Source organism: Mustelus asterias, unplaced genomic scaffold, assembly GCF_964213995.1.
Source record: "Mustelus asterias unplaced genomic scaffold, sMusAst1.hap1.1 HAP1_SCAFFOLD_2592, whole genome shotgun sequence".
NCBI classification, from domain to species: domain Eukaryota; kingdom Metazoa; phylum Chordata; class Chondrichthyes; order Carcharhiniformes; family Triakidae; genus Mustelus; species Mustelus asterias.
In genome coordinates, this window is record NW_027592537.1 from 1 (window position 1) to 20000 (window position 20000).

Here is a 20000-nt window from a genome sequence, read left to right on the forward strand (position 1 = left end):
ACGGGGAGAGGGTGGGATTGAGGGAGACGGGGAGAGGGTGGGGATTGGGGGAGACGGGGAGAGGGTGGGGATTGGGGGAGACGGGGAGAGGGTGGGGATTGGGGGAGACAGGGAGAGGGTGGGGATTGGGGGAGACGGGGAGAGGGGGGGGATTGAGGGAGACGGGGAGAGGGTGGGATTGAGGGAGACGGGGAGAGGGTGGGATTGAGCGAGACGGGGAGAGGGTGGGATTGAGGGAGAGGGTTGAGATTGAGGGAGACGGGGAGAGGGTGGGGATTGAGGGAGACGGGGAGAGGGTGGGGATTGAGGGAGACGGGGAGAGGTTGGGGATTGGGGGAGACGGTGAGAGGGTGGGGATTGAGTGAGACGGGGAGAGGGTGGAGATTGGGGGAGACGGGGAGAGGGTGGGGATTGAGGGAGACGGGGAGAGGGTGGGGATTGGGGGAGACGGGGAGAGGGTGGGATTGGGGGAGAAGGTGGGGATTGAGGGAGACGGGGAGAGGGTGGGGATTGAGGGAGACGGGGAGAGGGTGGGGGATTGAGTGAGACGGGGAGAGAGTGGGGATTGGGGGAGACGGGGAGAGGGTGGGGGTTGAGGGAGACGGGGAGAGGGTGGGGATTGGGGGAGACGGGGAGAGGGTAGGGATTGAGGGAGACGGGGAGAGGGTGGGGATTGGGGGAGACGGGGAGTGGGTGGGGATTGGGGGAGACGGGGAGAGGGTGGGGATTGAGGGAGACGGGGAGTGGGTGGGGATTGGGGGAGACGGGGAGAGGGTGGGGATTGAGTGAGATGGGGAGAGGGTGGGATTGAGGGAGACGGGGAGAGGGTGGTATTGAGGGAGAGGGTGGGGATTGAGGGAGACGGGGAGAGGGTGGGGATTGGGGGAGACGGGGAGAGGGTGGGGATTGAGGGAGACGGGGAGAGGGTGGGGATTGAGGGAGAGGGTGGGGATTGAGGGAGACGGGGAGAGGGTGGGGATTGAGGGAGAGGGTGGGGATTGAGGGAGACGGGGAGAGGGTGGGGATTGGGGGAGACGGGGAGAGGGTGGGGGATTGGGGGAGACGGGGAGAGAGTGGGGTTTGGGGGAGACGGGGAGTGGGTGGGGATTGGGGGAGACGGGGAGAGGGTGGTGATTGAGGGAGACGGGGAGAGGGTGGGGATTGAGGGAGACGGGGAGAGGGTGGGGATTGAGGGAGATGGGGAGAGGGTGGGGATTGGGGGAGACGGGGAGAGGGTGGGGATTGAGGGAGACGGGGAGAGGGTGGGGATTGGGGGAGATGGGGAGAGGGTGGGGGTTGAGGGAGACGGGGAGAGGGTGGGGATTGGGGGAGAGGGTGGGGATTGGGGGAGACGGGGAGAGGGTGGGGATTGGGGGAGATGGGGAGAGGGTGGGGATTGAGGGAGACGGGGAGAGGGTGGGATTGAGGGAGACGGGGAGGTGTTTGCTTTGTTGACAGTCTCTCTCTGTCTCTCTCTCTGTCTCTCTCTGTCTCTGTCGCTCGGTCTGGGTTTGCTGACTCTGCAGAATACACAGTGAGTATTAAACACATCCCTTTCCCAGCTGATTGCTGTCACATTGTCAGAATACCTTGTGCCTTTTCCTGAATTAACACAGTCTCTCATTCACACATCCGCAGTGCTCCTTCCTCCCCAAGTTCTCCATCCGAATCGAAACACGGTTTGAGGATAACAATGGATCCAATTATAATGTAAGTTGTCGAGGCGGATACGGTTAATCCCCCGTCCCCCCCTCCCTCCGATAGGGGACAGGCTGCCCGGTGTCTGAGTGTAAATGGGGGGGGTGGGTGAGGGGGTTAATCCCCCCTCCCTCCGATAGGGGGACAGGCTGCCCGGGGTCTGAGTGTAAATGGGGGGGAGGTGGGTGAGGGGGTTAATCCCCCCTCCCTCCGATAGGGGGACAGGCTGCCCGGGGTCTGAGTGAAATGGGGGGGAGTTGGGGGAGAGGGACAGGGGGGGCGGGGGTGGGGTGAGAGGTACAGTGGGGGGGAGGTGGGGGAGAGGGACGGGGCGGGCGGGGGTGGGGTGAGAGGGACAGGGGGGGGGAGGTGGGGGAGAGGGACGGGGGGGGGGTGGGGGTGGGGTGAGAGGGACAGGGAGGGTGGGGGTGGGGTGAGAGGGACAGGGGGGGTGGGGGTGGGGTGAGAGGGACAGGGGGGGCGGGGGTGGGGTGAGAGGGACAGGGGGGGGGGAGGTGGGGGAGAGGGACGGGGGGGGTGGGGTGAGAGGGACAGGGGGGGTGGGGGTGGGGTGAGTGGGACGGGGGGGGTGGGGGTGGGGTGAGAGGGACAGGGGGGGGTGGGGGAGAGGGACGGGGCGGGCGGGGGTGGGGTGAGAGGGACAGGGGGGGGGAGGTGGGGGAGAGGGACGGGGGGGTGGGGGTGGGGGAGAGGGACAGGGGGGGTGGGGGTGGGGTGAGAGGGACAGGGGGGGGGGAGGTGGGGGAGAGGGACAGGGGGGGTGGGGGTGGGGTGAGAGGGACAGGGGGGGGGGAGGTGGGGGAGAGGGACGGGGGGGGTGGGGGTGGGGTGAGAGGGACAGGGGGGGGGAGGTGGGGGAGAGGGACGGGGGGGGTGGGGGTGGGGTGAGAGGGACAGGGGGGGTGGGGGTGGGGTGAGAGGGACAGGGGGGGTGGGGGTGGGGTGAGAGGGACAGGGGGGGGTGGGGGTGGGGTGAGAGGGACAGGGGGGGGGAGGTGGGGGAGAGGGACGGGGGGGGTGGGGGTGGGGTGAGAGGGACAGGGGGGGTGGGGGTGGGGTGAGAGGGACAGGGGGGGGTGGGGGTGGGGTGAGAGGGACAGGGGGGGTGGGGGTGGGGTGAGAGGGACGGGGGGGGTGGGGGTGGGGTGAGAGGGACAGGGGGGGGGAGGTGGGGGAGAGGGACGGGGGGGGTGGGGGTGGGGTGAGAGGGACAGGGGGGGTGGGGGTGGGGTGAGAGGGACAGGGGGGGGTGGGGGGGCATTGGGAGGGAGAAGCTGACTGTGTCTCTGTTTGTGGGTCAGGTATTTGACGGAGTGGCGACTCCAGTGGAAGATGTTTGTTGTATCGATATTCTCTCTGACCCGTACCCCGAACGATGCTACAAAGCAGCTGAGGTAAGTGGACATCACTCCGTCCCCACACACACACAGACCAGGGGGCCTGAGCCAAAGGCATTTCAGCCCATTCACCCCGTGCTAGCCCTCTCCACAACAACCCCATCATTCTCACAACTCTCTCTCTCCTCATAACCCTTCCTAACCCCTCACCCCATTTAACCCTGAGCTTAACTCGAACTCTAACCCTAACCCATGACCCTTTACCTTAACCCTGACACTTGAACATGAACACTAACCTCTAACCTTTAACCCTCAGCCCTAACTCCTAACCCGATGGTGCAGGAGGGAGGGATTCAGATACCTGGACAATTGGGGCTCTTTCTGGGGTAGGTGGGACCTCTACAAACAGGATGGTCTGCACCTGAACCAGAGGGGTACCAATATCCTGGGGGGGAAATTTGCTAATGCTCTTCGGGAGAATTTAAACTAATTCAGCAGGGGGATGGGTACCTGAATTGTAGCTCCAGTGTACAGGAGGTTGAGAGGAGTGAGGTCATGGATAAGGTTTCAGTGTCGCAGGAGTGTACTGGCAGGCAGGAAGGTGGTTTGAAGTGTGTCTACTTCAACGCCAGAAGCATCCGGAATAAGGTGGGTGAACTTGCAACATGGGTTGGTACCTGGGACTTCGATGTTGTGGCCATTTCGGAGACATGGATAGAGCAGGGACAGGAATGGTTGTTGCAGGTTCCGGGGTTTAGATGTTTCAGTAAGTGCAGGGAAGGTGGTAAAAGAGGGGGAGGTGTGGCATTGTTAGTCAAGGACAGTATTACGATGGCAGAAAGGACATTTGATGAGGACTCGTCGACTGAGGTAGTTTGGGCTGAGGTTAGAAACAGGAAAGGAGAGGTCACCCTGTTGGAGTTTTTTTATAGACCTCCGAAAAGTTCCAGAGATGTAGAGGAAAAGATTGCAAAGATGATTCTGGATAGGAGCGAAAGTAGCAGGGTCGTTGTACTGGGGGACTTTAACTTTACAAATATTGACTGGAAAATCTATAGTTCGAGTACTTTAGAGGGGTCGGTTTTTGTCCAGTGTGTGCAGGAAGGCTTCCTGACGCAGTATGTAGATAGACCAACAAGAGGCGAGGCCACATTGGATTTGGTACTGGGTAATGAACCAGGCCAGGTGTTAGATTTGGAGGTAGGTGAGCACTTTGGTGACAGTGACCACAATTCGATTACGTTTACCTTAGCAATGGAAAAGGATAGGTATATACCGCAGGGCAAGAGTTATAGCTGGGGGAAAGGAAATTATGATGCGATTAGGCGAGATTTAGCTGGCATAGGTTGGGGAAGGAAACTGCAGGGGATGGGCACAATTGTAATGTGGAGCTTGTTCAAGGAACAGCTACTACGCGTCCTTGATAAATATGTACCTGTCAGGCAGGGAGGAAGCAGACATGTGAGGGAACCGTGGTTCACTAAAGAAGTTGAATCTCTTGTGAAGAGGAAGAAGGAGACTTATGTTAAGATGAGACGTGAAGGCTCAGTTAGGGCGCTTGAGAGTTACAAGTTAGCCAGGAAGGACCTAAAGAAAGAGTTAAGAAGAGCCAGGAGGGGACATGAGAAGTCTTTGGCAGGTAGGATCAAGGAAAACCCTAAAGCTTTCTATAGGTATGTCAGGAGTAAAAGAATGACTAGGGTAAGATTAGGGTCAGTCAAGGACAGGAGTGGGAAGTTGTGCGTGGAGTCTGAAGAGATAGGAGAGGCACTAAATGAATATTTTTCATCGGTATTCACACTGGAGAGGGACAGTGTTGTCGAGGGGAGTACTGAGATGGAGGCTGTTGGACTGGATGGGATTGATGTTCATGAGGAGGAGGTGTTAGCAATTCTGGAAAGGGTAAAAATAGATAAGTCCCCTGGGCCGGATGGGATTTGTCCTAGGATTCTCTGGGAGGCTAGAGAGGAGATTGCAGAGCCTTTGGCTTTGATCTTTGTGTCGTCATTGTCTACAGGAACAGTGCCAGAAGACTGGAGGATAGCAAATGTTGTCCCCTTGTTCAAGAAGGGGAGTAGAGACAACCCTGGTAATTATAGACCGGTGAGCCTTACTTCTGTTGTGGGCAAAGTATTGGAAAGGATTATAAGAGATAGGATTTATAATCACCTGGAAAGGAATAATTTGATTAGGGATAGTCAGCACGGTTTTGTGAAGGGTAGGTCGTGCCTCACAAACCTTATTGAGTTCTTTGAGAAGGTGACCAAAGAGGTGGATGAGGGTAAAGCGGTTGATGTGGTGTATATGGATTTCAGCAAAGCGTTTGATAAGGTTCCCCATGGTAAGCTTTTGCAGAAAATACGGACACATGGGATTGAGGGTGATTTAGTGGTTTGGATCAGGAATTGGCTAGCTGTAAGAAAACAGAGGGTGGTGGTTGATGGGAAATATTCATCCTGGAGTTCAGTTACTAGTGGTGTACCGCAAGGATCTGTTTTGGGGCCACTGCTGTTTGTCATTTTTATTAATGACTTGGATGAGGGCGTGGAAGGATGGATTAGTAAATTTGCGGATGACACTAAAGTCGGTGGAGTTGTAGACAGTGTGGAGGGAAGTGGCAGGTTACAGAGGGACATAGATAAGCTGCAGAGCTGGGCTGAGAGGTGGCAAATGGAGTTTAATGCGGAAAAGTGTGAGGTGATTCACTTTGGAAGGAGTAACAGGAATACAGATTACTGGGCTAATGGTAAGATACTTGGTAGTGTGGATGAACAGAGGGATCTGGGTGTCCATGTGCATAGATCCCTGAAAGTTGGCACCCAGGTTGATAGGGTTGTTAAGAAGGCGTACGGTGTGTTAGCTTTTATTGGTAGAGGGATTGAGTTTTGGAGCCAGGAGGTCATGCTGCAACTGTACAAAACTCTGGTGTGGCCGCATTTGGAGTCTTGCGTCCAGTTCTGGTCACCGTATTATAGGAAAGATGTGGAAAGTGTTGGAAAGGGTGCAGAGGAGATTTACCAGGATGTTGCCTGGTATGGTGGGAAAATCGTATGAGGAAAGGCTGAGGGGCTTGAGGTTGTTTTCGTTAGAGAGAAGAAGGTTAAGAAGTGACTTAATAGAGGCATACAAGATGATCAGAGGATTAGATAGGGTGGATAGTGAGAGCCTTTTTCCTTGGATGGTGTTGGCTAGCACGAGGGGACATAGCTTTAAATTGAGGGGTGAGAGATATAGGACAGATGTTAGAGGTAGGTTCTTTACTCAGAGAGTAGTGAGGGCGTGGAATGCCCTGCCTGCAGCAGTGGTGGATTCGTCAACGTTGAGAGCGTTCAAGTGGTTATTGGATAAACATATGGATGATATTGGAATAGTGTAGATTAGAGGGGCTTTAGATTGGTTCCACTGGTCGGCGCAACATCGAGGGCCGAAGGGCCTGTACTGCGCTGTAATGTTCTATGTTCTGTGATGGTGAACCGGAGTGCTTGTTGGCAATGGAGCAGGGGAACACACAGTTAACCTTCTTCCTCTGTACGCAGGACCCCAGAATCTTCCGCTCAGTGAGGACAGGTCGAGGGCCTCTGACGGACAGCTGGAGGGACACCAGCAAACCCGTGATGTGTTCCTACAAACTGGTGATGGTGAAATTTGAGATGTATGGATTACAGAGCAGAGTGGAACAGTTAGTCCACAAGGTGAGGCAGAACCATCCGGAAAGACTCAACAGGCTGAGGGGGAGATCTCATCAAGGTCTCTCAGATAAGAATAGGCACTTTGATCGGGTCGACAGAGAGGTGTTTCCGCTTGGAGGTGAGACCAGATCGAGGGGCGCACATCGAGGCGAGACAGTCACTCATCAATCCAGTCAGGAAGCAGAATAGACGGGAAACGTCTTCACCCAGAGGGTGCGGAGAATGTGGGATTCGCTCCCACGGGGAGTGGGGAGAATGTGGGATTCGCTGCCACGGGGAGTGGGGAGAATGTGGGACTCACTCCCACGGGGAGTGGGGAGAATGTGGGACTCACTCCCACGGGGAGTGGGGAGAATGTGGGACTCACTCCCACGGGGAGTGGGGAGAATGTGGGACTCACTCCCACGGGGAGTGGGGAGAATGTGGGACTCACTCCCACGGGGAGTATGGAGAATGTGGGACTCACTCCCACGGGGAGTGGGGAAAATGTGGGACTAACTCCCACGGGGAGTATGGAGAATGTGGGACTCGCTCCCACGGGGAGTGGGGAGAATGTGGGACTCGCTCTCACGGGGAGTGGGGGAGAATGTGGGACTCGCTCCCACGGGGAGTGGGGAGAATGTGTGAGTCGCTTCCACAGAAACAGGATCGAGGTAAACAGCAGAGGTACATTTCAAGTGCGGAGGGAGCTTTACTCTGTATCTAACCCCGTGCTGTACCTGTCCTGGGAGTGTTTGATGGGGGACAGTGTAGAGGGAGCTTTACTCTGTATCTAACCCTGTGCTGTCCCTGTCCTGGGAGTGTTTGATGGGGACAGTGTAGAGGGAGCTTTACTCTGTATCTAACCCCGTGCTGTACCTGTCCTGGGAGTGTTTGATGGGGACAGTGTAGAGGGAGCTTTACTCTGTATCTAACCCCGTGCTGTACCTGTCCTGGGAGTGTTTGATGGGGACAGTGTAGAGGGAGCTTTACTCTGTATCTAACCCCGTGCTGTACCTGTCCTGGGAGTGTTTGATGGGGACAGTGTGGAGGGAGCTTTACTCTGTATCTAACCCCGTGCTGTACCTGTCCTGGGCGTGTTTGATGGGGGACAGTGTAGAGGGAGCTTTACTCTGTATCTAACCCCGTGCTGTACCTGTCCTGGGAGTGTTTGCTGGGGACAGTGCAGAGGGAGCTTTACTCTGTATCTAACCCCGTGCTGTACCTGTCCTGGGCGTGTTTGATGGGGGACAGTGTAGAGGGAGCTTTACTCTGTATCTAACCCCGTGCTGTACCTGTCCTGGGAGTGTTTGATGGGGACAGTGTAGAGGGAGCTTTACTCTGTATCTAACCCCGTGCTGTACCTGTCCTGGGCGTGTTTGATGGGGACAGTGTAGAGGGAGCTTTACTCTGGATCTAACCCCGTGCTGTACCTGTCCTGGGAATGTTTGGTGGGGACAGTGTAGAGGGAGCTTTACTCTGGATCTAACCCCGTGCTGTACCTGTCCTGGGAGTGTTTGATGGGGGACAGTGTAGAGGGAGCTTTACACTGTATCTAACCCGTGCTGTACCTGTCCTGGGAGTGTTTGATGGGGACAGTGTGGAGAGAGCTTTACTCTGTATCTAACCCCATGCTGTACCTGTCCTGGGAGTGTTTGATTGGGACAGTGTGGAGGGAGCTTTACTCTGTATCTAACCCCGTGCTGTACCTGTCCTGGGAGTGTTTGATGGGGACAGTGTAGAGGGAGCTTTACTATGTATCTAACCCCGTGCTGTCCCTGTCCTGGGAGTGTTTGATGGGGACAATGTAGAGGGAGCTTTACTCTGTATCTAACCCCGTGCTGTACCTGTCCTGGGAGTGTTTGATGGGGACAATGTCGAGGGAGCTTTACACTGTATCTAACCCCGTGCTGTACCTGTCCTGGGAGTGTTTGATGGGGACAGTGTAGAGGGAGCTTTACTCTGTATCTGACCCCGTGCTGTACCTGTGCTGGGTGTGTTTGATGGGGACAGTGCAGAGGGAGTTTTACTCTGTATCTAACCCCGTGCTGTTCTGTTCTATTTTTCTTAGAATATCCGAGATATTCTCCTTGTGGGTCATCGGGAAGCATTCGCCTGGATTGATGAGTGGATTGGTAAGGATGGTGTGTGTGGGGCTCGGAGGGGGAGCTGGCAGGTGGGGGTGTTCCCCATGTGTCTGCTGCCCTTGTCCTTCTCGTTGGTAGAGGTGGTGGGTTTGGAAGGTGCTGTTGAAGGAGCCTTGGTGAGTCGCTGCAGTGCATCTTGTAGATGGTACACACGGCTGCCTCTGTGTGTCGGTGGTGGAGGGAGTGAGTGTTGAAGGTGGGGGTTAGCGTGTCGATCGAGCGGGGGCTGCTTTGTCCTGGATGGTGTTGAGCTTCTCGAGTGTTGTTGGGAGCCGCACTGATCCAGGCAAGAGTGGAGAGTATTCCATCCCACTCCTGACTTGTGTCCTTGTGGATGGTGGACAGGCTTTGGGGGAGTCATCGAATCAGAGAATCCCTGCAGTGCAGAGACAGAGAGAGAGAACAAAGAACAAAGAAAATTACAGCACAGGAACAGGCACTTCGGCCCTCCAATCCTGCACCGACCGTGCTGCCCCACTGAACTAAACCCCCTATCCTTCCGGGGACCATATCCCTCTATTCCCATCCTATTCATGGATTTGTCAAGACACCCCTTAAAACTCACTACCGTATCCGCTTCCACTCCCTCCCCCGGCAGCGAGTTCCAGGCACCCACCACCCTCTGTGTAAAAAATCTGCCTCGTACATCTCCTTTAAACCTTGCCCCTCGCACCTTAAACCTGTGCCCCCTAGTAATTGACTCTTCCACCCTGGGGTAAAGCTTCTGACTATCCACTCTGTCCATGCCTCTCATAATCCTGTAGACTTCTATCAGGTCTCCCCTCAACCTCCGTCGCTCCAGTGAGAACAAACCAAGTTTCTCCAACCTCTCCTCATATCTAATGCCCTCCATACCAGGCAACATCCTGGTAAATCTTTTCTGTACCCTCTCCAAAGCCTCCACATCCTTCTGGTAGTGTGGCGACCAGAATTGAACACTATATTCCAAGTGCGGCCTAACTAAGGTTCTATAAAGCTGCAACATGACTTGCCAATTTTTAAACTCAATGCCCCGGCCGATGAAGGCAAGCATGCCGTATGCCTTCTTGACTCCCTTCTCCACCTGCGTTGCCACTTTCAGTGACCTGTGTACCTGTACACCCAGATCCCTCTGCCTATCAATACTCTTAAGGGTTCTGCCATTTCCGTTGGTGAGCTGGTCCAAACAGAGATGCAATCACTTCCTCTTTTCAATGTGGCCCCCGGTTCTTCAGTGACAGCTTCGTGTTTTTTGCAAACCCCAGTAATGCTTTCAGAAGATGAATATCTCGTCGCAATGCAGGCAAAGTTGAAAGTGAAACTAACCGGGCAGACTGACAGGTCCCATTGTTCAACATCAAGCTGAGCGGAAGTTCTCACTCTGTCGCAGCGCACCGAGATAGAAAAACAAAAAGGGAACTTGGAGATTGCTTTGAATCGACTCTGCCAACGTCAATTACGTCTTCTCGTTCCAAACAATCACGCAGAGCAACCCACATCACACAGGCGTCAGGAATTTCAGACTGAGATGATGAGACACGCATGAGAAACGAGAGATAACGTTTGTGTCGGTTGAGACCAGTTGACAGTCAGAAGCTGGTTCAGCCTGTTCCTCCCAACGTCGCTTTCACATTCTGACAAGCCAGAGAAAGTTCCAGAAACATTGAGTGCATTCCGCTCAAACACGACTTGGCCCTGTCACAGCACAGCGGGGGAGGTTCCAGCTTCGAGGGCAACACTGCCCCCCGGTGCCAGTCCTGAGGGAGTGCCGCACTGTCAGAGGGTCAGTACTGAGGGAGTGCCGCACTGTCAGAGGGTCAGTACTGAGGGAGTGCCGCACTGTCAGAGGGTCAGTACTGAGGGAGCGCCGCACTGTCAGAGGGTCAGTACTGAGGGAGTGCCGCACTGTCAGAGGGTCAGTACTGAGGGAGTGCCGCACTGTCAGAGGGTCAGTACTGAGGGAGTGCCGCACTGTCAGAGGGTCAGTACTGAGGGAGTGCCGCACTGTCAGAGGGTCAGTACTGAGGGAGTGCCGCACTGTCAGAGGGTCAGTACTGAGGGAGTGCCGCACTGTCAGTGGGTCAGTGCTGAGGGAGTGCCGCACTGTCAGAGGGTCAGTACTGAGGGAGTGCCGCACTGTCAGAGGGTCAGTACTGAGGGAGTGCCGCACTGTCAGAGGGTCAGTACTGAGGGAGTGCCGCACTGTCAGAGGGTCAGTACTGAGGGAGTGCCGCACTGTCAGAGGGTCAGTGCTGAGGGAGTGCCGCACTGTCAGTGGGTCAGTGCTGAGGGAGTGCCGCACTGTCAGAGGGTCAGTACTGAGAGAGTGCCGCACTGTCAGAGGGTCAGTGCTGAGGGAGTGCCGCACTGTCAGAGGGTCAGTACTGAGGGAGTGCCGCACTGTCAGAGGGTCAGTACTGAGGGAGTGCCGCACTGTCAGAGGGTCAGTACTGAGGGAGTGCCGCACTGTCAGAGGGTCAGTACTGAGGGAGTGCCGCACTGTCAGAGGGTCAGTACTGAGGGAGTGCCGCACTGTCAGAGGGTCAGTGCTGAGGGAGTGCCGCACTGTCAGAGGGTCAGTGCTGAGGGAGTGCCGCACTGTCAGAGGGTCAGTACTGAGGGAGTGCCGCACTGTCAGAGAGTCAGTACTGAGGGAGTGCCGCACTGTCAGAGGGTCAGTACTGAGGGAGTGCCGCACTGTCAGAGGGTCAGTGCTGAGGGAGTGCTGCACTGTCAGAGGGTCAGTACTGAGGGAGTGCCGCACTGTCAGAGGGTCAGTACTCAGGGAGTGCCGCACTGTCAGAGGGTCAGTACTGAGGGAGTGCCGCACTGTCAGAGGGTCAGTACTGAGGGAGTGCCGCACTGTCAGAGGGTCAGTACTGAGGGAGTGCCGCATTGTCAGAGAGTCAGTGCTGAGGGAGTGCCGCACTGTCAGAGGGTCAGTACTGAGGGAGTGCCGCACTGTCAGAGGGTCAGTACTGAGGGAGTGCCGCACTGTCAGAGGGTCAGTACTGAGGGAGTGCCGCACTGTCAGAGGGTCAGTGCTGAGGGAGTGCCGCACTGTCAGAGGGTCAGTACTCAGGGAGTGCCGCACTGTCAGAGGGTCAGTCCTGAGGGAGTGCCGCACTGTCAGAGGGTCAGTCCTGAGGGAGTGCCGCACTGTCAGAGGTTCAGTACTGAGGGAGTGCCGCACTGTCAGAGGGTCAGTACCGAGGGAGTGCCGCACTGTCAGAGGGTCAGTGCTGAGGGAGTGCCGCACTGTCAGAGGGTCAGTACTGAGGGAGTGCCGCACTGTCAGAGGGTCAGTACTGAGGGAGTGCCGCACTGTCAGAGGGTCAGTACTGAGGGAGTGCCGCACTGTCAGAGGGTCAGTCCTGAGGGAGTGCCGCACTGTCAGAGGGTCAGTCCTGAGGGAGTGCCGCACTGTCAGAGGGTCAGTCCTGAGGGAGTGCCGCACTGTCAGAGAGTCAGTACTGAGGGAGTGCCGCACTGTCAGAGGGTCAGTCCTGAGGGAGTGCCGCACTGTCAGAGGTTCAGTACTGAGGGAGTGCCGCACTGTCAGAGGGTCAGTACTGAGGGAGTGCCGCACTGTCAGAGGGTCAGTGCTGAGGGAGTGCCGCACTGTCAGAGGGTCAGTACTGAGGGAGTGCCGCACTGTCAGAAGGTCAGTACTGAGGGAGTGCCGCACTGTCAGAGGGTCAGTACTCAGGGAGTGCCGCACTGTCAGAGGGTCAGTACTGAGGGAGTGCCGCACTGTCAGAGGGTCAATACTGAGGGAGTGCCGCACTGTCAGAGGGTCAGTACTGAGGGAGTGCCGCACTGTCAGAGGGTCAGTACTGAGGGAGTGCCGCACTGTCAGGGGGTCAGTACTGAGGGAGTGCCGCACTGTCAGAGGGTCAGTACTGAGGGAGTGCTGCACTGTCAGAGGGTCAGTACTGAGGGAGTGCCGCACTGTCAGAGGGTCAGTACTGAGGGAGCGCCGCACTGTCAGAGGGTCAGTGCTGAGGGAGTGCCGCACTGTCAGAGGGTCAGTACTGAGGGAGGGCCGCACTGTCAGAGGGTCAGTACTGAGGGAGTGCCGCACTGTCAGAGGGTCAGTACTGAGGGAGTGCCGCACTGTCAGGGGGTCAGTACTGAGGGAGTGCCGCACTGTCAGAGGGTCAGTACTGAGGGAGTGCTGCACTGTCAGAGGGTCAGTACTGAGGGAGTGCTGCACTGTCAGAGGGTCAGTGCTGAGGGTGTGCCGCACTGTCAGAGGGTCAGTGCTGAGGGAGTGCCGCACTGTCAGAGGGTCAGTACTGAGGGAGGGCCGCACTGTCAGAGGGTCAGTACTGAGGGAGTGCTGCACTGTCAGAGGGTCAGTACTGAGAGAGTGCCGCACTGTCGGAGGGTCAGTACTGAGGGAGTGCTGCACTGTCAGAGGGTCAGTACTGAGTGAGTGCCGCACTGTCGGAAGGTCAGTACTGAGGGAGTGATGCACTGTCGGAGGGTCAGTACTGAGGGAGTGCCGCACTGTCAGAGGGTCAGTACTGAGGGAGTGCCGCACTGTCAGAGAGTCAGTACTGAGGGAGTGCCGCACTGTCAGAGGGTCAGTACTGAGGGAGTGCCGCACTGTCAGAGGGTCAGTACTGAGGGAGTGCCGCACTGTCAGAGGGTCAGTACTGAGGGAGTGCCGCACTGTCAGAAGGTCAGTGCTGAGGGAGTGCTGCACTGTCAGAGGGTCAGTACTGAGGGAGTGCCGCATTGTCAGAGGGTCAGTACTGAGGGAGTGCTGCACTGTCAGAGGGTCAGTACTCAGGGAGTGCCGCACTGTCAGAGGGTCAGTACTGAGGGTGTGCCGCACTGTCAGAGGGTCAGTACTGAGGGAGTGCCGCACTGTCAGAGGGTCAGTACTGAGGGAGTGCCGCATTGTCAGAGAGTCAGTGCTGAGGGAGTGCCACACTGTCAGAGGGTCAGTACTGAGGGAGTGCCGCATTGTCAGAGAGTCAGTACTGAGGGAGTGCCGCACTGTCAGAGGGTCAGTACTGAGGGAGTGCCGCACTGTCAGAGGGTCAGTGCTGAGGGAGTGCCGCACTGTCAGAGGGTCAGTACTGAGGGAGTGCCGCACTGTCAGAGGGTCAGTACTGAGGGAGTGCCGCACTGTCAGAGGGTCAGTACTGAGGGAGTGCCGCACTGTCAGAGGGTCAGTACTGAGGGAGTGCCGCACTGTCAGAGGGTCAGTACTGAGGGAGTGCCGCACTGTCAGAGGGTCAGTACTGAGGGAGTGCCGCACTGTCAGAGGGTCAGTCCTGAGGGAGTGCCGCACTGTCAGAGGGTCAGTCCTGAGGGAGTGCCGCACTGTCAGAGGGTCAGTCCTGAGGGAGTGCCGCACTGTCAGAGAGTCAGTACTGAGGGAGTGCCGCACTGTCAGAGGGTCAGTCCTGAGGGAGTGCCGCACTGTCAGAGGTTCAGTACTGAGGGAGTGCCGCACTGTCAGAGGGTCAGTACTGAGGGAGTGCCGCACTGTCAGAGGGTCAGTGCTGAGGGAGTGCCGCACTGTCAGAGGGTCAGTACTGAGGGAGTGCCGCACTGTCAGAGGGTCAGTACTGAGGGAGTGCCGCACTGTCAGAGGGTCAGTACTCAGGGAGTGCCGCACTGTCAGAGGGTCAGTACTGAGGGAGTGCCGCACTGTCAGAGGGTCAGTACTGAGGGAGTGCTGCACTGTCAGAGGGTCAGTACTGAGGGAGTGCCGCACTGTCAGAGGGTCAGTACTGAGGGAGTGCCGCACTGTCAGAAGGTCAGTGCTGAGGGAGTGCCGCACTGTCAGAGGGTCAGTGCTGAGGGAGTGCTGCACTGTCAGAGGGTCAGTACTGAGGGAGTGCCGCACTGTTAGAGGGTCAGTACTGAGGGAGTGCCGCACTGTCAGAGGGTCAGTACTGAGGGAGTGCCGCACTGTCAGAGGGTCAGTACTGAGGGAGTGCCGCACTGTCAGAGGGTCAGTACTGAGGGAGTGCCTCACTGTCAGAGGGTCAGTACTGAGGGAGTGCCGCACTGTCAGAGGGTCAGTACTGAGGGAGTGCTGCACTGTCAGAGGGTCAGTACTGAGGGAGTGCTGCACTGTCAGAGGGTCAGTGCTGAGGGTGTGCCGCACTGTCAGAGGGTCAGTGCTGAGGGAGTGCTGCACTGTCAGAGGGTCAGTACTGAGAGAGTGCCGCACTGTCGGAGGGTCAGTGCTGAGTGAGTGCTGCACTGTCGGAAGGTCAGTACTGAGGGAGTGATGCACTGTCGGAGGGTCAGTACTGAGGGAGTGCCGCACTGTCAGAGGGTCAGTGCTGAGGGAGTGCCGTACTGTCAGAGGGTCAGTACTGAGGGAGTGCCGCACTGTCAGAGGGTCAGTGCTGAGGGAGTGCCGCACTGTCAGAGGGTCAGTACTGAGGGAGTGCCGCACTGTCAGAGGGTCAGTACTGAGGGAGTGCTGCACTGTCAGAGGGTCAGTACTGTGGGAGTGCTGCACTGTCAGGGGGTCAGTGCTGAGGGAGTGCCGCACTGTCAGAGGGTCAGTGCTGAGGGAGTGCTGCACTGTCAGAGGGTCAGTGCTGAGGGAGTGCTGCACTGTCAGAGGGTCAGTACTGAGGGAGCGCCGCACTGTCAGAGGGTCAGTACTGAGGGAGTGCCGCACTGTCAGAGGGTCAGTGCTGAGGGAGTGCCGCACTGTCAGAGGGTCAGTACTGAGGGAGTGCCGCACTGTCAGAGGGTCAGTACTGAGGGAGTTTTGCACTGTCAGAGGTTCAGTACTGAGGGAGTGCCGCACTGTCAGAGGGTCAGTACTGAGGGAGTGCCGCACTGTCAGAGGGTCAGTACTGAGGGAGTGCAGCACTGTCAGAGGGTCAGTACTGAGGGAGTGCCGCACTGTCAGAGGTCAGCGCTGAGGGAGTGCTGCACTGTCAGAGGGTCAGTACTGAGGGAATGCCGCACTGTCAGAGGGTCAGCGCTGAGGGAGTGCCGCACTGTCAGATGGTCAGTACTGAGGGAATGCCGCACTGTCAGAGGGTCAGTACTGAGGGAGTGCTGCACTGTCAGAGGGTCAGCGCTGAGGGAGTGCCGCACTGTCAGAGGGTCAGTACTGAGGGAGTGCTGCACTGTCAGAGGGTCAGTGCTGAGGGAGTGCAGCACTGTCAGAGGGTCAGTACTGAGGGAGTGCAGCACTGTCAGAGGGTCAGTACTGAGGGAGTGCAGCACTGTCAGAGGGTCAGTACTGAGGGAGTGCCGCACTGTCAGAGGGTCAGTACTGAGGGAGTGCCGCACTGTCAGAGGGTCAGTACTGAGGGAGTGCCGCACTGTCAGAGGGTCAGTACTGAGGGAGTGCCGCACTGTCAGAGGGTCAGTACTGAGGGAGTGCCGCACTGTCAGAGGGTCAGTACTGAGGGAGTGCCGCACTGTCAGAGGGTCAGTACTGAGGGAGTGCCGCACTGTCAGAGGGTCAGTACTGAGGGAGTGCCGCACTGTCAGAGGGTCAGTACTGAGGGAGTGCCGCACTGTCAGAGGGTCAGTACTGAGGGAGTGCCACACTGTCAGAGGGTCAGTGCTGAGGGAGTGCCGCACTGTCAGAGGGTCAGTACTGAGGGAGTGCTGCACTGTCAGAGGGTCAGTACTGAGGGAGTGCCGCACTGTCAGAGGGTCAGTACTGAGGGAGTGCCGCACTGTCAGAGGGTCAGTGCTGAGGGAGTGCCGCACTGTCAGAGGGTCAGTGCTGAGGGAGTGCCGCACTGTCAGAGGGTCAGTGCTGAGGGAGTGCCGCACTGTCAGAGGGTCAGTGCTGAGGGAGTGCCGCACTGTCAGAGGGTCAGTGCTGAGGGAGTGCCGCACTGTCAGAGGGTCAGTACTGAGGGAGTGCCGCACTGTCAGAGGGTCAGTGCTGAGGGAGTGCCGCACTGTCAGAGGGTCAGTACTGAGGGAGTGCCGCACTGTCAGAGGGTCAGTGCTGAGGGAGTGCCGCACTGTCAGAGGGTCAGTACTGAGGGAGTGCAGCACTGTCAGAGCGTCAGTACTGAGGGAGTGCTGCACTGTCAGAGGGTCAGTGCTGAGGGAGTGCTGCACTGTCAGAGGGTCAGTACTGAGGGAGTGCCGCACTGTCAGAGGGTCAAACAACGAACAAAGAACAATACAGCACAGGAACAGGCCCTTCGGCCCTCCAAGCCCGTGCCGCTCCCTGGTCCAAACTAGACCATTCTTTTGTATCCCTCCATTCCCACTCCGTTCATATAGCTGTCTAGATAAGTCTTAAACGTTCCCAGTGTGTCCGCCTCCACCACCTTGCCCGGCAGCGCATTCCAGGCCCCCACCACCCTCTGTGTAAAATATGTCCTTCTGATATCTGTGTTAAACCTCCCCCCCCTCACCTTAAACCTATGACCCCTCGTGAACGTCACCACCGACCCGGGGAAAAGCTTCCCACCGTTCACCCTATCTATGCCTTTCATAATTTTATACACCTCTATTAAGTCTCCCCTCATCCTCCGTCTTTCCAGTGAGAACAACCCCAGTTTACCCAATCTCTCCTCATAACTAAGCCCCTCCATACCAGGCAACATCCCGGTAAACCTCCTCTGCACTCTCTCCAAAGCCTCCACGTCCTTCTGGTAGTGTGGCGACCAGAATTGGACGCAGTGTTCCAAATGCGGCCGAACCAACGTTCTATACATCTGCAACATCAGACCCCAACTTTTATACTCTATGCCCCGTCCTATAAAGGCAAGCATGCCCTATGCCTTCTTCACCACCTTCTCCACCTGTGACATCACCTTCAAGGATCTGTGGACTTGCACACCCAGGTCCCTCTGCGTAGCTACACCCTTTTTGGTTCTGCCATTTATCGTATAGCTCCTCCCTACATTATTTCTACCAAAATGGATCACTTCGCATTTATCAGGATTGAACTCCATCAGCCATTTCTTTCCCCAAATTTCCAGCCTATCTATATCCTTCTGTAGCTTCTGACAATGTTCCTCACTATCTGCAAGTCCTGCCAATTTTGTGTCGTCCGCAAACTTACTGATCACCCCAGTTACACCTTCTTCCAGATCGTGTATATAAATCACAAACAGCAGAGGTCCCAATACAGAGCCCTGCGGAACACCACTAGTCACAGGCCTCCAGCCGGAAAAAGACCCTTCCACTACCACCCTCTGTCTTCTGTGACCAAGCCAGTTCTCCACCCATCTAGTCACCTCCCCCTTTATCCCATGACATCCAACCTTTTGCACCAGCCTACCATGAGGGACTTTGTCAAACGCTTTACTAAAGTCCATATAGACGACATCCACGGCCCTTCCCTCGTCAACCATTCTGGTCACTTCTTCAAAAAACTCCACCAGGTTAGTGAGGCATGACCTCCCTCTCACAAAACCATGCTGACTATCGTTAATGAGTTTATTCCTTTCTAAATGCGCATACATCCTATCTCTAAGAATCTTCTCCAACAACTTCCCCACCACGGACGTCAAGCTCACCGGCCTATAATTAACCGGGTTATCCTTCCTACCCTTCTTAAATAACGGGACCGCATTAGCTATCCTCCAATCCTCTGGGACCTCACCTGTGTCCAGTGACGAGACAAAGATTTGCGTCAGAGGCCCAGCGATTTCATCTCTCGTCTCCCTGAGCAGCCTTGGATAGATTCCATCAGGCCCTGGGGATTTGTCAGTCTTTATATTCTCTAACAAACCTAACACTTCCTCCCTTGTAATGGAGATTTTCTCTAGGATTTGAGCTCCATAATCCTGGCTGACAGCCCGGGGGTGTGGGTGTCACTGGCCGGACCCAGCATTTATTACCCATCCCTCATTGCCCCTTGAGAAGGTGGTGGGTGAGTCGCCATCTTCAACCCACTGCAGTCCCGTGTGGTGTAGGTACACCCACAGTGCTGTTAGGGAGGGAGATCCAGGGTTGTTATTGGACATCAGTCAGTCCGTGTGGTGTCGGTACACCCACAGTGCTGTTAGGGAGGGAGTTCCAGGATTGCTATTGGACATCAGTCAGTCCCGTGTGGTGTAGGTACATCCACAGTGCTGCTAGGGAGGGAGTTCCAGGATTATTATTGGACATCAGTCAGTCCCGTGTGGTGTAGGTACACCCACAGTGCTGTTAGGGAGGGAGTTCCAGGATTGTTACTGGACATCAGTCAGTCCCGTGTGGTGTAGGTACACCCACAGTGCTGCTAGGGAGGGAGTTCCAGGATTGTTATTGGACATCAGTCAGGCCCGTGTGGTGTAGGTACACCCACAGTGCTGTTAGGGAGGGAGTTCCAGGATTGTTATTGGACATCAGTCAGTCCGTGTGGTGTAGGTACACCCACAGTGCTGTTAGGGAGGGAGTTCCAGGATTGTTATTGGACATCAGTCAGTCCCGTGTGGTGTAGGTACACCCACAGTGCTGTTAGGGAGGGAGTTCCAGGATTTTGACCCCAGCGACAGTGAAGGAACGGCCGATATATTTCCAAGTCAGGATGGTGTGTGTGGGGCTCGGAGGGGGAGCTTGCAGGTGGGGGTGTTCCCCATGTGTCTGCTGCCCTTGTCCTTCTAGGTGGTAGAGGTGGTGGGTTTGGAAGGTGCTGTTGAAGGAGCCTTGGTGAGTTGCTGCAGTGCATCTTGTAGATGGTACACACGGCTGCCTCTGTGCGTCGGTGGTGGAGGGAGTGAGTGTTGAAGGTGGGGGTTAGTGTGTCGATCGAGCGGGGGCTGCTTTGTCCTGGGTGGTGTTGAGCTTCTCGAGTGTTGTTGGGAGCCGCACTCATCCAGGCAAGTGGAGAATATTCCATCCCACTCCTGACTTGTGTCCTTGTGGATGGTGGACAGGCTTTGGGGGGAGTCAGGAGGTGAGTTACTCTCCGCAGGATTCCCAGCCTCTGACCTGCTCTGGGAGCCACAGTATTTATACGGCTGGGTCTGGTTCAGTGTCTGGTCAATGGTAACCCCCAGGATGTTGAGCCAGTTGACACCGACCTTCACCGGCTCCAATCCAAACATATCTTCATTGTAAATATCAACTCCTCCCTGTTCATATCCCTCCAGAGACACTCACACTCTCCCTCCCAATTTCTGTAATGACCTACAACCGTCTGAGACCTTTGCACTACTCCAACTCTCTGCCTCTCCCTCTCTGTCTCTCTCTCT

The 20000-nt window shown here is 56.4% G+C and overlaps 1 protein-coding gene across 1 annotated transcript in view; it reads left to right on the forward strand.

Moving 5' to 3' along the window:
* Nucleotides 1–1638: 1638 nt before the first annotated feature.
* LOC144489837 (cytoplasmic phosphatidylinositol transfer protein 1-like) overlaps nt 1639–20000 on the forward strand; it is a gene marked incomplete at its 5' end in the record, with an annotated part of 37857 nt that continues 19495 nt past the window's right edge. The window contains 4 exons of the mRNA XM_078207680.1: nt 1639–1710; nt 3021–3113; nt 6593–6748; nt 8796–8859. Coding sequence (XP_078063806.1) covers nt 1639–1710; nt 3021–3113; nt 6593–6748; nt 8796–8859 — 385 coding nt within the window. The remainder of the gene's footprint in view (nt 1711–3020; nt 3114–6592; nt 6749–8795; nt 8860–20000) is intronic.